This window comes from Squalius cephalus (genome assembly GCF_949319135.1).
Source record: "Squalius cephalus genome assembly, chromosome: 1".
Classification (NCBI taxonomy): Eukaryota; Metazoa; Chordata; class Actinopteri; order Cypriniformes; family Leuciscidae; genus Squalius; species Squalius cephalus.
The window spans coordinates 58,102,503-58,123,203 of record NC_137122.1 but is presented as its reverse complement, the minus strand read 5'-3'; the positions used below and the strand labels follow the sequence as shown (position 1 = coordinate 58,123,203).

Below are 20,701 nucleotides of genomic sequence, written 5' to 3'. Positions count from 1 at the left end.
TTACATCTGGCATTAAGAGGCGTATTGATCGATCGGCTCACAAGTGGACGACGCTAAATACTGGTGTAAACGGGATCTAATAGTTTTGAGCTTGTCCTCTTCCAGAGGTAGTCGAAAACACATGCGTTTGAATGGCCACAAAAGACCGCCAGCTGACCTAGTGAGTAAACATCATGGGAAATGCGCTAGACAGACGGGATTTACATTTTGTCTGCTGAAGTCCTAAAGGCTCGTTCATACCAGGAACGATAACTATATTAGCGTCCACACCAGCGGATGATATCGTTCTGTTTATTCTTAGCGCATGTTTGTCTGTTGCTTTAAATGCTCAAGCATGGATTCTGATTGGCTGTCAGTGTTTTTATCGCTCATCAGCTGGATAAAATCACTCTGAAAGTGATTACAATAATGTCGTTTCTGTGTACCGTTATCGTTATAGTTGTGGTGTGAACTCTGCTATTCTTTAATTAATACAGAGGTATAAACAGAGCCTGAGTTCACAAGACATGACAACATCATCTTATCACTTGGGCAGAGCCCTCAAAGGGACATCTTTGTACCATAAGAACCCTTCTTAGTAGTTCCTTAAGGGTACATATTATTACTCTAAGGCAATACTACTAATTTTCAATGTTTTAAGGGGTAGGTAAGGTACAAAGCTGTGCCTTTAAGAGCACTCCCCCAGTGACACGCAGTCGGACCAGGTATAATCTTTGCACATGTTTAAGTCCTCACAGTGCACCAATATAAGGTCAGAAAATATCTTTCTCCATTGATGGCACTGTGTAGGAATGTATTCTGATGATTTTTTTTCACAAGCAACATTAAATCTCAGATATTTAATTTTATATATAAAATGTATATATCAGATATAAAACTTTATTTAAGTTTTACCACTGACTGATTGTTGTAAGAAACGGGCATATTTCCCCCTATGTTGCCATTCATGTCACAGCTCAGAACAGTCACTAATGAAGGTAAATTACCTTATGATCCCATTTTATTGGAAAAGCTAACTTGAAATTATGTGCATCAATGAATGGTGCATAAGACCAGGAACACACATAACATAAACAGGGTCTTCACTTTCTTTCTCTCACACTCTTTGTGATGTTTGATTATAATTAACCTGAACGCTAAGCATGATGGTCCTGCCAAGCAAGAGTTTAGTGAAACCTGTGGATGGCACGTGCAACTGATAGGAGATAACAGACAGCCTTTGACTTTGACAGTGGAGAAGGGTCAGAAAAAGGGGGTTAGAGAGGAACATGAAGCATCGCAGCTCCTGGGTAACTTTCAGTTATGCTTAGATTGACTCACTTGGACCAGCACGAGAGAATCTTACAGCGATGAGTTACTGCAAAGATCTGCTCATTCCTGTGATGAGTAACTCCCACAACAGTAACGTTCTCCCCGATGTCGTGTCACCACGTGTGACGGGGCCCCCGGAGAAGGTGTAGCAGAAGTGAAGATCCATCTGTGAGTGATTTAATGACTACAGTTCCAGAGATGATGTGTAATAAAATGGGAGGTATGGGTCAAAGTGACTCGACTCAATCAGGGACAGACCCTTCTGAGTCCACCACATGCTCTAATCTCGACAAACATCTGTTTGAAGTTCCTCAATGAAAACCATCAGTCCTGCTGGTGTGACCTCATGTAGGACGACCACCTCCTTCTGTTGCTCATGAAGAACCGTGTGACGTGTGCTGTACATCCGCTGCGTTTGTCCATACTTTCCCCACAACTGAGTTTTTTTAAGAGGATAGTTCACCCAAGAATGGAAATTGTGTCATGATTTACTCACCCTCTTGTCTTTCCAAACCCACCTGAACTTCTTCTGTGGAAAGCCTGTGCTTCTCTCGCTTTTCATGCAATAGACCTCAGTCAGTTTAGGCGGCATATTGAATTTACACAGATCAAAATTAGGCTATTAGGGATAGACTTAAAGTCTTGCATACATTGTGTAAAGATTCGCCTTCTCGATGTCATCGCACACGTCGTTAAACGTACACTATGTAATTTTTTCTCCACTAGGTGTCGCTAGCCTCTTACAATAACAAAGGCGTAGTTTGATGACGCAACATTTGCTAAGAATTATGGATCTTGTCGTCAACGTCAAACCGACCGATCTAATAATGTTTATGGATGACTGAATACATCGATGCTTTTATCATGACTATGATATGAAGCAGTTCGGGATTGCTAAGAGACTGTTATCAGCTCCACACGCGACGCGAGTCCCGCGGATATAAAAGGAATATGGACATTTCATTCTACCGAACTACACGTGAGTGCAGAATTACAACTCACAGGTCAGTTTATTAGACAAATTAAACTTGTGAGGTAACGCAGCGCTGTTTCACTTGGTCTAACATTACACTATCACACTAAACTGCATTTAAATGTGTTGAAATGTAGGCCTATGCTTGTCTGTATGAGACTAGCAGTAAACTAGATCAACATTAGAATAACATACAGATCATATTCTGACATTTTATCATTGTTGAACTATATAACATTGATTAGTTTTATGTAAATGTGCTCACCTGTTTAATAAAGTACATGTAGGAACGGTCGAAGACTCGGACGTGGAGCTCTCGGCATCTCGAAAACACCGCGCTGATATTGATTCTCGTTTTAGTTCTCCTTTTTTATCCAAAGTCTGCTTGCCATGGTCCATAATGTTTGGACGAAACAACAACAGCGTGCAAATAGACATTGCGAACTACATTGTCCTCGTCTGTCGCCTTGGTTACTATCAGAGGGCTCTGGTTCATAGCTCTGGTTACTATGGCAGTACGAGCGGAAACCAGGGACAACGCGGATATGACGCCATTGACTGCGACAAAACGGAAATAAAGAAACGTGCCGTGTCTTCGAATTAAATAAAAATTTCTCCTGGTTTGAAAGTTGTTGGAAACAGTCGGAATAATATAAGTACACAACTAAAAAAAATATATATAACATAGATATAGTGATTTTTGCTCACAAAAAGTATTCTTGTCGCTTAAAGGTTGAACCGTCAAATGAACTATTTTAACAATGTCTTTACTACCTTTCTTGGCCTTGAAGGTTGCAATGATGTTACAGTCTATGGAGGGTCAGAAACCTTGTGGTCAAGTGGGTAACTGGACAAGGCAGTAGTGTAAACAGTGCAGCGCTTCCTGGTTCTGCGTCAGAACGCTGCCTCGCTATTGGCCGACGCTGGGCATGTGAGCGTGATGCTGATGCAGAAACTAGCCAATAATCAGCCGTGGTTCTGTGTTTATCTCGGTGTTGACTAAAATAAATAAATTTCCCTGCATAACTCTTTCTCTTTGTGGATTTACGGCATACGCCAGCAAAACGTGACAATCACAGCATGATTTAATATGTACTGCTTAATGGGCAATATTTCACTACTATTGGTTTACTATTATTAAAGTGACAGTATTTTCTGTTATAAAAAGTGGACACTTAAAAATACACATGAAAATGTATTGTAAAAATGTATTATTGTGGCATCTGAAAGCAAGTTTTTTTTTTTTTAAACAAATATATATATTAATAACTATTTTTTTTTTTTTTTTTTTTTTAACCCTCTGGTGCTGGTAATTTTTTATTTAAACGAATGTTCTATATTTTAGTTTGATAATGTTTTTTATTTAACATTTTGTATTTTTAGGGGATTTTATGGTACTAAATTATATTTACGCTGTATTTATGATCCATTTATTCACTTTTTGAGCATAGACCTGAAAATAAAATTTCCAGCTTAAACTGTGGTAAATCTTGAAAGCTTAGACTTAAGTTTGATCTCTTTTCAAAGACCACACTTGGCAGATTATTGCTGAAGTGAAAAAAAGTTCAACTTAAAAAAAAGTTACAGAATTTTACGTTTATTGTGAATTATATGAAATATTTATTTTCAAAAACATGGTTTACTCATAAATAAATCCATTAGGCCTAATCTAATGAAGTTGTGTTCAAAATCTTCGAATCATGTGCATGATTTTTTTTCTCACTTAGCAAGAGCCAAAACCTTTAACAAGTTTCCTAACCATTTCGATGAAAAAAAATAATAAAAGTAGCCTACTTTTTTTCGATCAAAAGTGACCGAAGAACACCAGAGCACACTTAATTGATGTAGCAGTAGCCTACTAGTGGCTGTAGGAAGTCATTCCTCAAGTTCCCACAGGTGTCCTCCTAACCACAGGTGTAGACAACCAGATCTAATAACATTTGACAATTCCATGTTTAAACCCTTTATTATCAACTGTAATAAGATTTTTTTTTGGAGCCATCGTTAGACGGACCTACCTTCGGGCTTGAGTGTTTAATGGTTCACGTCTGAATAGAGGGTGACTGGACTATTCTTCAAGTGTTTAGCATCTGAACAAAAGAAGACTGTCGGTAAGTGAAGGAATGAATCGACGCCAATGGTCGAGTTCCCCCGCACTGCATGCATAAAAGTGAAAGCACTGGTCTGAAACAACAGGCTTGTGTAAAGTTAAGTGTCGTCGCGTTAACACCAGCCACTTGACACCCTTTTATCCCACCGCGTGCTCAATGGCCGAAGCAGGAATCCAGCGAACCATTACATTAACGCGATGTGTGAAACACTTAATGAAGACATCGTAAAGGGAGAGAGAAAGGCCTCGAGGTAAAATAAGCAAAGATTGATAGATGGATGGATAAAGCTGTGGCAAGGAAAAGTGTAAGTTTGTTATTTTTTTGACTGACACCAATTATACCAGTATAAAATAATGCAACATTTAATTTGCCCACAAAAAGGAGCGTTCGGTGCGGGTTTCCCTTCCGACTTCAAATATACAGCAGAGGGAAAGTCTGAAGGGTCTTCATGAGGGTGGAGGAGTGATGACTGACTCCTTTGATCTTCAGAGGCCCTCGTCAACAGACTCCAGTTGATAAAAAAGGCGCGGAATCTCTTAAAGTACACTGACAAAAATACCCGCACAACTTAGACCATGTTTTTGTACCCATTATGAAAGTAAAAAAAGTTTGTTCTCACAAGACTGCGGACTATAGGTAGCTGGACCTGTAATAGACACACACACACACACACACACACACACACACACACAAAAAAAGGCTGGGTTGTTTCAACCCATGTTTGGGTCAAATATGCTATGGAGAAAACCAACCGCTGGGTTTACACATTTAAAACATTTAAACCAATGGTTGGATTTGCTCATTTAGTTTATTTTTTGGGTCAAATGTGGACTAAATTTGAACTAAACCATAAACCAACGGTTGGATTTGATTATTTTGTTTATTTTTGGGTCAAATATGGACAAAGCCAACCATTTGTTTAAAAATTATACTAAAACATTTAAACCAAAGGTTGGATTTTGATCATATTGTTTATTTTTTGGGGTCAAATATGGACAAAACCAGCCCTTGGGTTAAAAATCCTAATTTTTAATAAATGTAAACCAACAGTTAGATTTGTCCAAATTTGACCCAATCATGGGTTGAAACAACCCAGCATTTTTAGAGTGCATATATGTTGTAGGCTATTTAAAGGTACATTTAGTCACCAAATAATACATTGTAAAATATAAATTATAGGCTAACAAAACTATACACCAATAATAAAGTAGCCACCGCTGCTTGTTAATTCTCACGCTATTTGTTATATATTTACTATATTTATATAGAATTGTTTCCAATCCACAAGAGCCAAGTGTCAGAAAAGTCTTATTCTCACTCTATAAATTCGCGTGGATTAAGAAAACGGCATTTCAATGCCAATAAAAAACTACCACATCAAGAAAAATATCGCAGATCAAAAGAACCAAACTATGAGCAAATTTTTCTCTTTTTTTTTCTCTTTTTTTTTTTCTTCAATAAATGAAAAGGACAGAAATGAGTGCGACTGGATCACGCCCCTCCACAGCGATTGGTTCACGGGAAAGAGAGCAGGGTTAAAACCCAGAGCGGGTTAAACACACAGGTATTGAACAGAAGAGCACGCAACAGTCAGAGGAGTTTCATGTCAGTGGAGGAAGCAGTGTATTAAGTATTTAAAAGAAAGAGAAGAAAAGCTTTAAAGGACCTCCAAGTTTTGCACTGAGAAAGCTCACCTGTTACACACTTTTTTGGCTTTGTGTAACTGCGCTTTAGATTATTATTATAATATTTTTATTTTTGTTGGTGTAACTGCTCAAGTGCAGATTTTCTGCAGCACCTCAGGATTTGGAGGAGCGCGTGATGAAGTGCAGGGCGTCGCAGAGGAGCGTGCGGGTGATGAGCGTCGTTCATTGGGCTGTGATGCTGGGATTGATCCAGTGCGGCGCGCTCGACGCGCGGAGGTTCCGCGGAGGTCGAAACCCGCAGCCACGACGCGTGCTCCCCTCCGCACAGTCCCGCGACCGCGCCGAAACCACCGAGAGCTTCTCACTGGATTTCACAGCCGTGGAAGAAAACATGGACAACTTCATGACTCAGGTGAAGAACCTCGCGCAGTCTCTGTACCCGTGCTCGGCGCAGAAGCTCGACTACGACATGAAGTTACATTTCCTGGAGAATACATCAGTCACCTGTAACGACGGGACCCCAGCAGGGTAAGAAAACACGCCGGTTACAATAACAAACGTTAGGTTACACGACAGTGGGATGCTTATATTGAACAGTATTTGGGCATCACAGGCGCGTGCGGCATCATCTAGGCGCGCGCCGACTCGCACCATATAATCTCGAGCGTTATTGTTGCGAGCTTACAGTAAAACTGACTGAGCCATCGCTGTCAGAACTTATACAGTATAAGTTATTTCATCGTCAGAAGAGGCATATTATTATGAGTCTACTTACAGTAGCCTAACAATGGTATTTTAAACTATAAGCGTATTATGGTTACCATTGTACAGTAGTCAACATTTGAAGTGGATCAAAACCTTTCATCAAAGTTATACATGAATTTTGAACAATACCCGTTCTTGTCTTAGGACAACTTTGAACTTTTTTTGATCCACTTCAAATGTTGACTACTGTAGTTTTTACTAAAATTAAGGTTCTTTATTGGCTTCTGGTTCCAGGAAGAACCTTTAACATCCATGGAACCTTTCCATTGAACTAAAGTTTCTTTAGATTATTAAAATGTTCTTCACACTATGGAAAAAAAAAAAAGAAATGTTCTTTTGAAACTGTTCACTGAAATGTTATTTGGGGAACCAAAAATCATGGACCCTTTTTTCACACCTTGTTACAATAATTTCTGTCATTGCTTCCTGATTTTAGTTGGAGTTTAAACTCCAAGCCCTTAAGAAAAAGCTTTGACTTTTATGCATTACATTGGTTTATGGCATCAAATAAAATGAATGAATTAAGATATAAATGGATTGCGATGAGTGTGTTCTCCAGTACAGTCTAAGCATCTCCTAATAGGTTTTGATAGACATGAAAGGCAGTGACCTGACAGTTTCATATAATACCAATACAAATGTAAGGTGTTGTCAGAGCATGTCAGGATCAGGTTGAGAAGACTATAGCGAGAGAATCACCTGGAATAAACAGTAATACAGTGACAGGTGGGTGGGGCTTGAGTACAGTAAGAGGGAAATATGTGCTCTAATGTGATGCATAGGTCAAGTGTGTCTAATATCTGCTTGTGAGATGATTTCATGTGCACCTGCCACTGCTGATCATTCTAAATTTATACTATTTTACTTTTGTTACAATCAGACAAAAAGCTGTCTGTGTCTCGGCAAACATCAGAACAAGCCCAAAAGCATCATGAGGGGCATTGCATGTCGTCCCCTGAGTAATTGCCGATCATTGTTGGTTTTTCAATGATCAATTCACACCCCCCCCCCCCCCCCCAAACCCCCAAGTGTTGAACTGGAGAGTGTTTTGTTGTTGACCCCACTATAAACTCAATTCAAGACAGTGAGGTCAAAACAACTCAAGCTAATTGGCTAAAATGCCCATTACTAGGATATATATGTATATTACTTGGGTTTAGACACTACAAAATGACTGTGCATTATTTACAATATCAATAATTGATTACACTGTAAAAAAAAAGAAGTTATTGCCTTAATTTAAGTACAATCAACTTGGATGTTTAAGTCAAATCAACTTAAATTACATTAAACTGACTTAAGAATGAGTGAATTGAATCTTGTAAACCTTATAAAAAAAATATGAAAATTGCTTAACTTATTTTGATGAGTTAAAGCAATGTAAAAAAAAAACATATGTTGTCATAACTTATGATCATACTTTTTGCCATGTGCATTATTTGCCATATGAATAATTGATTAGGCACCAGACACATGACATGACATACCTGAGCCTCTGCTGTCGTAGATTTAAATCTTAAGCACTGAAGTTAAAAATCTAGACTCTTGTAAAAAGTAAAAGTGGGGACAGATGTTCAGAAGTTAAAAAAAAGTACTTGCGTGTAAGTACTCTGTCCTTGACAATATCATGTGTAGGCTGATGCTGACAGTGCTGAATAATCTATAATAACAACAGTGATATCTATATAGGATAAATCTTGTAAACCTGTTTATTTATCCTGCACATCTTGTGAAGAAAACCTTCATTATGCATGATCTTTTTGACTCTTGCTATACAGTGAACAAACTCTCACACTATCACCCTTTATATAAAACTTTGATATGCCTTATATTCATGCAAATCTGCTGCTATAATGATTGTTACATTCAAAAACTCTTTATATGAAGCAGTTTAAGCATATTTCATGCATATCACGTTTATGCACAATCACAGTGTTTTGGAGTTAAAGAATATTAACAGAGAAATGGATTTTCATATTTGCCTTCATTTGTAATTGACAATATTTATGGTGCATGCAAACTATAAGCATCTGAATAGCTGGATATAGGCAAACTGCTCATCTGTTTTCTTGCAAAATCCTAATGTTCCCAGTTAGGAATCATGTAATCACTATGCTTGAGAGGTTCTGTGAAACTCAAAATCACTCCTAGAAAGCCTTTAGGGATCAGGCTTATCCTAATTTTCCAGCATTTATAAAAACCTTTACTGAATGCGTTAAGTTTATGAGCGCTTGCAGCCTTAGCTTTATAAGCTGTAATGCAGTGAAACATAAATTTTTAGCGTGTAAGTAGTGGTGAGGTGGGTAATAGTGAGAAATGTACACCATATGCCAGAAATGTGGTCACCAGTGGCATAAATTGGATGCAAATTAAAGCTGTCTTTAATTATGGCAGACTGATGCCCCTCAGAGCAACGAGCGGAGCCACAACTGTAACTTTTCTCACAAGCAACGAGAGACTGAAGTTTGAGTTTATGCAATATCTGAACGCCCTCTTGTGGATACGGTGAACATCACAGAGAGCCATGAAAACCTCTCAGTCCATCATCCGTTGTGGAAAAAGTTACTTATTATATATGAAATAATATACTTTAAAACAATATTTTAAGTGCAAACTAAATGCAATGTTTTCAGACACTTAATTGCATATATATTGCAATGTAGTTTTATTATAGTTTTAAATTGACTTTTTACATTTTGTTTGACCCACTTAAGTACATCTTTGTGTAATTTCATAATTCTGTTGACATGTGGTTTAACTGTACTGTTGAATGTACTGTCCAGCATTTATGGTGCACTAAAACATACTTTAATGTCATTTCTATTGAAACTGGGTGTCATGTTTACATATATTTGTAATTAATACACATTTGGAATGAAGTTGTGATTTAGTATAAATGAAATATTTTAACTTTAAATGTAATGTCCAATAACACACTACAGTTTAAATTAAAATCAAGTACTTTTCATATGCTTTAGTATGTTAGTCAACACATCAAATTAAGTGTGTAGGCTACTTCTTTAAAACACGACAAAAGATTATTAAAACATTATGAATCAAAATGTACTTTAAGCTCAAATTTGTATAATTTGACATTACAGGGTTCACTTTTTTTTTTTTTTTACAGGGTTACATTTTTGGGTGAACTGTCCCTTTTAGTACACGTCATTTGTTTCATTAAAATTGTATATATTTAAGTACTAAGTAATATTAAGCAACGACATGTACTTACTATAGGGTTAGGCTAGGATTAGGTTGAGGGTTAGTTGCATGTAATATGCATAATTTATTGTAATTACTATGGTACATGTAACAAGGACACTGGAAAATAGTGTTACCTTTTTTTTTACTACAATTCAAGTGCACATTCAATTTATCACACTCTGTGAGTGAGACTTTCATTCTGCTTTATATACATTCATTGTCTGTTTTTTTAGGATTAGACTCATATTTTGTTGATATAATGCTGACAATAACTGCTTGTATCTTGAGAAACTGTTCAATTCAGACCTATTTAAACTGAATTGATGTATGTAAGAACTGATGGCAGTGCTTTGCACATAAGTATAGGTTTAATGGTTGTCTGCTTTGCTGTAGGTACTACCTGAAGGAGTCCAAAGGAAGCAGAAGGTGGTTAATATTTCTGGAGGGTAAGTGTGATGCTTTCAGTCATCAGAAGAATTTCTTCACCGACCGTTGTGTGTACATGTGATGCTGAGCGTGTGTGACATGCGTCTCTGTGCAGGAGGCTGGTACTGCTTCAACAAAGAGAACTGTGACAGCAGATACGAGACCATGAGGAGGCTCATGAGCTCATCCAAATGGCCACAAACCAAGACAGGTTAGAGATGCCAACAGTCTGTCAACAGTGGTTTCATTGCTTATAGTATCGGTATTCGCACCAAATGACTTTAGCTATACAGAAAGACATTGCAATGCGCAATATGGTGGAATAAGCCCCGCCCACTAAATAAGAGCCAATCAGCAGTTGGTAACGTCATTGCATCAATGCAGCTGCCTTTGATTTGCATGATTTGAGCGTTTAAAGACAAAATTGATGAGATAGTTGTTGAAATAGATTTCACTGTCGATTTCAAATATGAAATTATTCGTAAAGTTGGTTGAAGAGCTTTGGAAATATGATGTTTCTCCATTCAAAGAGATATTAGGAGGTGTACTCGCATGACTGAAGTAGCTGAGGGGTTTCAAAGATGGCCGCCGAGTGAAATTACTTTCCTTAAATGGACTTTGTTGGGACTCAGGCCAAATTTTTGGCACGATAAACTAGATTTCAAAACGGTTATAGAAAGATCATTCTCATTTCTGTTATTTTGCATTATCTCATAGTTCTATATATCTTTGTTTTAACTTCAGGCACAGGAATACTGTCTTCACTTCCAGAGGAAAACCCACACTGGTGGAATGCCAACATGGTGTGAGTATCTCTCTCTAAATACTTGTGTAAATGATACTCTTTTTCTTCGCTTGAGATGAAACAGGGTGGTTTTCATGATGGTTACGTTGGCACAAATGTGGACCTGAAGTCTTTGTGTTTATCACTTTTCAGGTTCATCCCATATTGCTCGAGTGATGTATGGAGTGGAGCCACACCAAAAACTGATCAAAGTAAGATTCCAAATATATATAAAAGCTTATATATTGTGTACTATGTTATATAGAATGGTCCAAATGCCAGTGAAACCACATTGAAAAGATTATTTTACTTTAACCTGGAAAAAAGAGTGCAAGAGAATTGTAGTGAAAAATTATGTACTAAATATAATAGGAATGCCAAATATAAGATTTTCACTAGAAGGCCCAGACTTATGGATACACTGCCATTCAAAAGTTTGGAATAATAGAAATAGAAATAGAAAAGAGATGTTTTAAATTATGATACTATTCTATGTGAATATATGTTAAAATATAATGTAGTCCTGTGATCAAAGCTGAATATTCAGCATCATTACTCCAGTCTTCAGTGTCACATGATCCTTCAGAATTTGAAGAAACATTTCTGATTGTTGAAAACAGCTTCATATTTCGCTGGAAACCAAGATTCTTTGATGAATAGAAAAGTTCAAAAGAACCGCATGTATTTGAAATAGAAATCTATTTGTAACATTATACATGTCTTTAATGTCACTTTTGATCAATTTAATGCATCTTTGCTGATTCTGAATAAAAGTTCAATGTTAATATCTTGAATGAGGCACTTATATAGCGATTTCATATGTACTACTGTACACCCAAAGTGTACAATCATAATTTGTAAATCCTAATGACCCAAAACCTTTGGTTTGCATATCACAGTGCCAATATATTACCACTTTAAACCATCACTGTAGTAGGATGCTATAGTTTTCTTGTGGCCATCTAACAACTAGACCTGATCTTTTTTTATAGCTGTTATAAGCTAGTTAGCACTGGCCGTCCATTAACCGGTTGTTTATTGTGTACAGATGACTATGCATTCATGGGTTCACTGATCATAAAGGAAGTGGTGAAGGACCTGCTCACCAAGGGTCTGGACAATGCCAAGATACTGCTGTTAGCGGGAAGCAGGTGAGTCCACAATAAAATTGGGGATACTTAATTTAATCAATCAATCAACAATACTATTGATCAGCATTACCAAACGTGGACGTTTTACACTAGAAACAAACACTGATGTACTATTTTATTTAATACTGTGAAGCTGCTTTGATACAATCTGCATTGTGAAAAGCGCTATATAAATAAAGTTGACTTGACTTGACTTGACAATACAGACCATAGTTTCTGACTCCGATGTCTGTGACTGATGTTGACTAAGTGTGTGTGTCTTGTGCACAGCGCGGGCGGCACTGGGGTGTTGCTGAACGTGGACCCAGTATCTGAGCTCCTGGAGGAGTTGGGTCACACAAACATCCAGGTCAGGGGTCTGGCTGATTCTGGCTGGTTCTTGGACAACAAACAATACCGCTGCACTGACTGTGTGGACACCATCAACTGTGCGCCCACAGAGGTCATCAAGAGAGGAATCAAGTAAGAATATCACGCTTGTCATTAAAGGTAGTTTTGGCAACTTCGGAGATGCTAGCGATAGCAAGTTAGCTTTGAAAGCATGAGATCCCACTGTCTCTTCAGAGCGTCTCCAATGTCAAAAGATATGGGGCCCTATCATACACACTTCGCAATGCAGCGCCAGGTGTGACATGAGTGTTTTTTGCTAGTTTCAGCCCGACGCAGTTTTCATTTTTACGTCCTGGTTTGAAAATGAGGTGTGTTCAGACGCATTGATGGTGCATTGCTATTTTGAGGCAACAGAAATAGAAACAGAAATTCCACCATTGACCAACAAAAACCTAGTCTAAAGTAAAGGGTCCACAACGCGTGTACACTCTGCTTATTACACAAACAGGGACTTGTCAGCACACAAACATGCCAAATATTTAAAATAAAAGGATTACAATGTAAAAGATTATTGTTGTGTACATAAAGATATTTAACCTCACGCACGAGCCGATCCGTTTGCGCTCTGGTTACGGCTTCGGTCTTTCCACTATCAAATTCCTCTGTAAATAGCGAATCCGCCATGGCGTGAGTGCAACTGGCTTTTAAAGGGAATGGGAGATGAGACTCTGATTGGTTAATTGCACGTTATACCCAAAACACACCCATTACTCATTAAAAGAATAGAGACGAACCTTTTAGACCATGCACCGGGAGCACCGACCATTTTTCCCGTCGTTAAACTAGCAAAAGTGGATACGGACACGCCCTAAGTGTACTTGCTCCGTGCGCTTTATATCATGCGCATAGATCCTTAAAATAAGGCCCATGAACTCAAACAGCCAGAGCAGAGGCAGCAAAGTGTCACGAGACGAGAAACTGTGTTAAATTAGCTCATGTCTGAAAGCACATAACATTACAATAATAATGAACGTAAACAACTTACAGAGCTCTTACTTGTACCACCTGACTGCTGCAGATTCATTTCAGCATTGACAGTGTTGACATAAAAACGCATAAATCCGAGTTCCAGTTAGAAAGTCATGGTTTGCCATCTCTTAATTATGGTAGTTATGGCGTGAACGCAGCATAAAATATGGCTGCTTTTTGTTTGTGGTGCTCTGTGACTGACGTCTGTCTACAACTCTGCATTGAGTGTTTCAACCAGTAACAAAAAACCTACCCTACCTTTAACACAGACAAATTTGATCTAGCCATTGCTCATGCTTAAGATTTAGGGATTTGAACAAACCTCTAACCTTAAGAACGGTTGCATTGTAGAGTTTATGCTATCTGAATACATTGATTTTAATTGGGATGGGTTGTTGCAAGTGACTAAATGAAGTCCATTGAGAATTTCAGAGAGGTGGGTCACATCGTTCTTGCAGAAATACGATTTGCTGTATTTACATAGATTTTTAAAGAGGACTCGACTCGTTCCACACCTTCTTGTACCACTATTGTATCACTAAAGTGGCTAAATCTCTGAAATTAAATAAAAAATATTTTTATACCATTGCAACTTCTTGTGAGAAGTGACCAAACTAAAGTCCTGTTCACAATCAATTCAATCACATTCAAAAATTCAATCTTTCTGCAAATTGTGGAAAAATGGCATTGGGCTGAATGCTTATGGGTAAAAGCAGAAATAGAGTAGTACACAAGGGCATTGCTACACAATTTTCAGTTTCTGACACTCGCTTTTCACGGCGAAGAAAGTCAAATAGTATTTGTGTTTTCAAGCAGGCATTTGGACAGCTGAGCTTTTTATCAAACAACACAGGATACAACTGCATGCAAATGTTTTTATAGTCTGAACAGACCATTTTAACAGCAGTTTATTCAAGTTAAAATGTCCATCACACCAAATATTCGTAAATATAATGTCATGAACTTCTTGTCGACAGATACTGGGGTGGTGTTGTACCTGAGCGATGCCGACAGGCTTATGAAGGAAAAGAATGGAACTGCTTCTTTGGATATAAAGTTTATCCTACCATTAAACGTGAGTACAGGCACCATCCACTAGTTCTTTACAGACACCATTGAGTTTGGTTGCTTTTTTTAACCCAGTGTGATTTTCTTCATTACAGGCCCTGTGTTTATAGTGCAGTGGCTGTTTGATGAAGCCCAGCTAACGGTGGACAACATTCATCTGACGGGTCAGCCCGTTCAAGAGGGCCAGTGGCGTTATATCCAGAATCTGGGGACGGAGCTGAGGAACACTCTGAAGGACGTCCCGTAAGTATGACCGGCCTTTCAGAGACTGAATGAGCATTCATGCTGTCTTCACAATGAAAGTTATCACTTTTTCGCTGTTTCTGATGATCTGCTTTTCCCCTGCAGTGCCATGTTTGCTCCAGCTTGCCTTTCGCACGAATTCATAACAAGAAAGTAAGTGAACTCTTTGATTTTGTGCATCTCTACTTGTAGATTTAGGTGTGCTGTCAGTTCAGGAGTTTTCACTTTTCAAATTAAATAAAGAGCAATTAATACACTTTACCTGACGTTCTACTGTGATCACGATAAAACATCCCGCCCAAGGCATACGCAAAATAAAGGGTGCAAGGCCTGGTTGAGCTAGCCTGGCTAACGTCAGACCACTTTCTCTTTGAGACGTGGTCTGGGAACCACATGTACATTTTCTCGTATTTGAGGCGTGGTTTACGAATGCCCAGAGCCGTTTATTGGGCGCTACGAATGTCTATCAAATGCGCCTGTACGTAGCTCATAGCCAATCATTTCAAATTATACCAGATGACGTATGTAGAGCGACAGATATTCAACGAAGAAGACGACGATGGGTCAGATTTATGTGTACACCAGAGAGTCCTGCACGGGTCCGATTTTGTAAATCCGCACCCGACCCGTTTTCCAACAGCAGCACTAATAAAAATCTGCACCGACCCGCTTAAAATAGAACCGACACCCGACCCGCACCCGAAATAAAATCAGTTTAGACTATCACATTATAGACACACTTACAAACATTTTTATTGCCAGGTCATACAGAAGTTATTACACGACCATTAACACAAGGACAACTTCAGCCGAAGCTGTCAAAAGGCCGATACATGAAGAACATGGCTAACGTTACCACACAAATCGAACAGACGCGGCTACAACACTAGGCCTATGCCACACAATTTCGTCTAGCCTACATCTGACAATTTTGGGTTCAAACACACCCTGCACACCACACATACTTAACAGTGTTAAATATGAAAAATACCGTTTTGGCTTTGTTACCAGTTATCTGCGTGCTTCCTCAGGGATGAAGTTCCACATTTGCGGCTATCCAACACGAACATGTTTGCAGCAAAGCCTTTCACAATATTTTCTTCAGATAACTCCAAATTTCTCCCACACACTAGACTTGATTTTTGATGACGTATTGTCGACAACTTTACAATCTCCACTAGCTATTCTTTTCTTCAACTCCTCAGCATCCATCTTGACGACTGCAAGCAGAACGCGCGCGCGCGCGGTTGTGATGCATTTTTAAAAGTGGAAGTAGCCTAGGTTAACGTTATAGATCCTGGGAGGGCGTGGCGCGTCGGCACAAATAAACTGATGTGGATTTTAAATTATTTTATCAACTTGAAATACAGGCATATTTTTGTAGATGTGTTCCTAAAAATATGCATATACAGTATTTTTACGTCTGTCATGTTGGATCCATAGATAAACAAACTGCTTCGGTGTGTCGCATATACTTCGTCATCGTCTTCCTGCTCCCTCCCCGTTCTGTGATTGGTTCCCTATTTCAGGGGAAAAATTAGTCCATGGTATCCAGACTACCTTGCAGCGTGAATAAAATCGCGCTGCTCAAGGCAGTATGGGGAAACCCAGGCTATGGTTGAGCTGCGTTAGTAGGGTGTTGTCGACATCATGTCCAAGAATTGCTGTTTTTTTCACACTTTGAATCTAAACGCCTTTTTTGGGCTTCCTAAGGTGGACAAACTCAGGAAACATTGGTAAAAATACATCTTTAACACTATTCCTCAGCAGTACAACCACAACCTTTTGTTGTGTTCTTACCTTTTAGATAATTGCTCTTTCAGATCATTTTTTCTGAATTGCTCTTATCTGAATTATCTGGAAAATTGAATTAAGATAATTTTTTTCTTAACACATTGGCACGTAAGATATTTTATTTATTTTTTTCAGAAAAAAAAACTAATGCATCTGAATTTTTAGATATTTAGACTGGAAACAAGACAAAAATACTAATAACATTTTTTTTTTGCAGTGTAACCATGCAGTTCAATGCAGGTCAGATGTTATAAATGAAACGGTTATTACATCACATCTAAAATATAAGAGGTGTGAGATACAGATTTGCCACTGTGAATCGTCCTGCACAAGTTGTGCTTACAAATGTGGTTCAGGCCGATCAGCTTGTTCTTCTTGACTGTCATTATTGGACTTTTGAGCTTGAACTGATACTGCAAACCTGATGCCATAGTTAGCGTAGTTACAGTAGTACTGAATACTCACTGATTATGGTAAGGGGAATTACGTTTCCAACACATGCTCCAAGCAGTTGACCAATCAGAGCAGACTGGGACTGGCTGGCCAATCAGACAGAGCAGACTGGGACTGGCTGGCCAATCAGACAGAGCAGACTGGGACTGGCTGGCCAATCAGTCAGAGCACCAGACTGGGACTGGCTGGCCAATCAGAGCACCAGACTGGGACTGGCTGGCCAATCAGAGCACCAGACTGGGACTGGCTGGCCAATCAGAGCAACAGACTGGGACTGGCTGGCCAATCAGAGCACCAGACTGGGACTGGCTGGCCAATCAGAGCACCAGACTGGGACTGGCTGGCCAATCAGAGCAGACTGGGACTAACGAAATTAAAACAGACTTTTCAGACAGAGGGTGAAAACAGGTGCTTCAACAGTGTAAATCGACATTTATCGAAAAATTTGTTTTGGAACATTAAACGATGTAAACCTATTCTAGCAAGCCCACTAAAGAAAATTATGAACCTGTAAATGAGCATAATAGGGGCCCTTAAATATGTTTTTTTTTAAAAACAGGATATAGCTAGTAAATAGTAGGGTGAGAATTCACTGAGTCACATTTGAAGTGTTATTTTTTCCCACTAGTCAAATGAACGGGACACTCATTGAGTAGTTCTTCCCTCTTGTGTTTGTTGTAGTTTCTGGACCGACGTTCAAGTCAAGGGCACGTCTTTACCCAGAGCGCTCCACTGCTGGGATCGCAGTCTACAGGACAACAGCAGAAACAACAAATCCCCTCCCAAAGGCTGTCCCATGCACTTGATTGACAGCTGTCCATGGCCTCACTGCAACCCGACGTGCCCGACAATCCGAGACCAGTCGACGGGACAGGAGATGAACGTTATCCAGTTCCTCATGCACATGGGCTTCGACGTGCAGAAGATGGCCCACCAGCAGGGCATGGACCCGAGTAAACTACTGGGCATGCTCAGCAGTGGCAGCTAAATGCTAAAAGGACTCGCTCCTTTCCATCAGTCCGTTTGATACCTCCAAGCCCTTCACCCACCTCAGCTTCGACCTCATGCTGAGCCTTGCCTTTAGTCGGGGCTCTGTGCCAAATTTCTATGGGCTTCCATCTCCAGATCCCCTCACTAATGATCCATTTAAAAGTCCAGATTTTCTCCAGCGTATGCAGATTACCCTCACTGAGCAGCTTGGAGATGGTGGAGATGCCCAAAGCGGAGATTTGGACCGGAGCCCTTGTCAGATCCACCTCAGTTAAACCATGGGCTGCTGACTGTTCAAAACGTTCCCAACACAGTACGGGTTAAAAGTACTGATGAAAACCATGCAAACCAGGACAGTGTACACCTGCATCTCTGCTCTTAATTTATCTTTTGGTTATAAAAGTATCACGAATGTAATCCAGTTTTACGGATCTTCAGCTGTGTTGTTTTTTTATCTTATTTCCTTTTGTTACCAATATATTTAGCCACAGTTTATTAGAGTTTTATATGTCCATTCAAGAGAGAGCGTACGGATATTATCGATTATAGAGTTTATAATCTGTAACGCAGATTATATGAAGTACATGTAAAATATATATATGGATCTACTCAAGACTATAAAGAATCGTATAAACAGGAACTTTGAAACAGACAGACACACACGTGTGTGGAAAGCACTGGATCACCTACTCTAAACCCAACATCATTCTTGGGATACGGCTAAGTTATTTTCTGATATAATATGACTTGATTATAATAATATTTAAAGGAATAGTCAGTCCCTTAATAATAATGATAATAATTCTGTTATCTTTAACTCACTCCAATGTAATTCCAAACATGGATGATTTTCTTCTTCAGTCGAACACAACTGGAGGACTTTCAAAGAATGTTCAAGCTTCTGTTTCTCAATATCAACAAAGTGTTTGGTGATCTATACTGCCAAAAGCCAAAAAGGATATAAGAACACATTAAAAGTATCATAATAGTCATACACTATATCCCAAAATCCATTCAACAGCACCAAGAACAATAACTATAAAGATAACTATACCGATAACGGTCGGGTTTCAGAAGTAAAAACTCCATTCAATTTCTCCATAGGGAAATGGATTTTTAACGATAGCTTATAAACCTTTAAAGACAGCCCTTGAGCTGAGAGGTTGTTAATCCATTTTTTTTTTAAGCCATTAGACCACGATATTTTAACTTAGTTTTAAACTAATCGTGTTTAACCCTCTGGTGTTGTTCGACCATTTTAGAGCGAAAAAAATATATATTCTCTTCGCAATTTTAAAAATCGCTACTTCATTGGAATGGTATAAAACTCTTGTAACTTTTGCGGCAGTCACAATGTGACTTGATTCGAAAAAGTTAAATGATTGTAAAAAAAAAAAAAAAAAAAAAAAAAAAAAAGTCGCACTTGACAAAAATGACTGCCATGGGAAATGAATGGGAAGTAGGCAAAAATACAGAGAATTGTTTTGTGTACAATCTACATATCGGCCAAGATACAGTAAAGAACTGCACCGCAATGAAGGGGCGACACGAAAATAATAGTGCAAAATAGACACAAAATAGTTCTTTCTCACACTAAAGGCATTAAGTTTACAGTCTTGTGCCTTTTGTCATTTCGTCCAGTTTTCTTCACATCAAAGTTTGTAACGTTATGATTCATCTCATAGCTGGTTGGCTTGATTCATGGCTTATAACAGTTAAACAAAGACTTTTTTTTAAAAATCCCTATGGGAAAATGAATGGAAAAAAATTCTTCTGGAACCTGCAAAACTTCGTCTTTATCGTTATAGTCCTTGATATGAATGGGCATTTATTCCCATTTTGCCGTAGCTATCAAATCTCATTTGTGGCCAAGATAACACTGCATGAGTGACGTCCTTTTACATGAACACAAGTGTGAATGATGTGACGATACGGAGCACGGTATGGACAATAGGGACAATAGTCATATGGGCTACTTTGTTGCCTTTTTGGAGACTTTTGGGCGGTATAAATCCACTGTGTGTTTGTATGTAAAACAGAAGTTTGGACATTGTTGAAAACGGTTCATGAGGGTGATTAAACGATGTCAGAATTTGTATTTTTTGGGAGAACTATTTCTCTATGGAACAAACTGCTTACATCCTCACAAATCCTGGATGAAATGTAAATTCCCGCAAACAGATCCTCCTTTTCATAGTCACATTTTAGACACGCGATGTCCTGAATATGACCCTGCTACTCAGGTTGGTCTCTAAACCTTTTTGGTGTACCTTCAGTTTAACTCGTTCACATTGTATTAAAAGGGGGATTTCGCTCAGTTCACTCATTTTCTTGGGACATCTTTTTCTTAGTATCTTAATGGTAAAATAAGCAAAATGACACTGTTTGAGTGCAATTCCCCTTCATGTAATAAACCACCGTTG

At 38.7% G+C, this 20,701-nt stretch overlaps 1 protein-coding gene across 3 annotated transcripts; it reads left to right on the top strand.

Moving 5' to 3' along the window:
* Window positions 1-4,293: 4,293 nt before the first annotated feature.
* On the top strand, window positions 4,294-20,583 carry notum1a (notum, palmitoleoyl-protein carboxylesterase a). Of its 3 annotated transcripts, none has more exons than XM_079889427.1 (12): window positions 4,294-4,395; window positions 6,191-6,569; window positions 10,404-10,456; window positions 10,552-10,647; window positions 11,181-11,241; window positions 11,374-11,432; window positions 12,269-12,371; window positions 12,642-12,833; window positions 14,708-14,805; window positions 14,894-15,041; window positions 15,147-15,194; window positions 17,970-20,583. In XM_079889427.1, the coding sequence occupies exons 2-12, from the start codon at window positions 6,217-6,219 to the stop codon at window positions 18,274-18,276; spliced, it is 1,518 nt and encodes a 505-aa protein (XP_079745553.1). In that variant the 5' UTR covers window positions 4,294-4,395; window positions 6,191-6,216; the 3' UTR covers window positions 18,277-20,583. The 3 variants fall into 3 exon arrangements, with proteins under 3 accessions (XP_079745553.1, XP_079745551.1, XP_079745552.1); XM_079889425.1 differs by having other exon boundaries at window positions 6,175-6,569; XM_079889426.1 differs by lacking the exon at window positions 4,294-4,395 and adding an exon at window positions 5,942-5,959 and having other exon boundaries at window positions 6,175-6,569.
* Window positions 20,584-20,701: the final 118 nt, after the last annotated feature.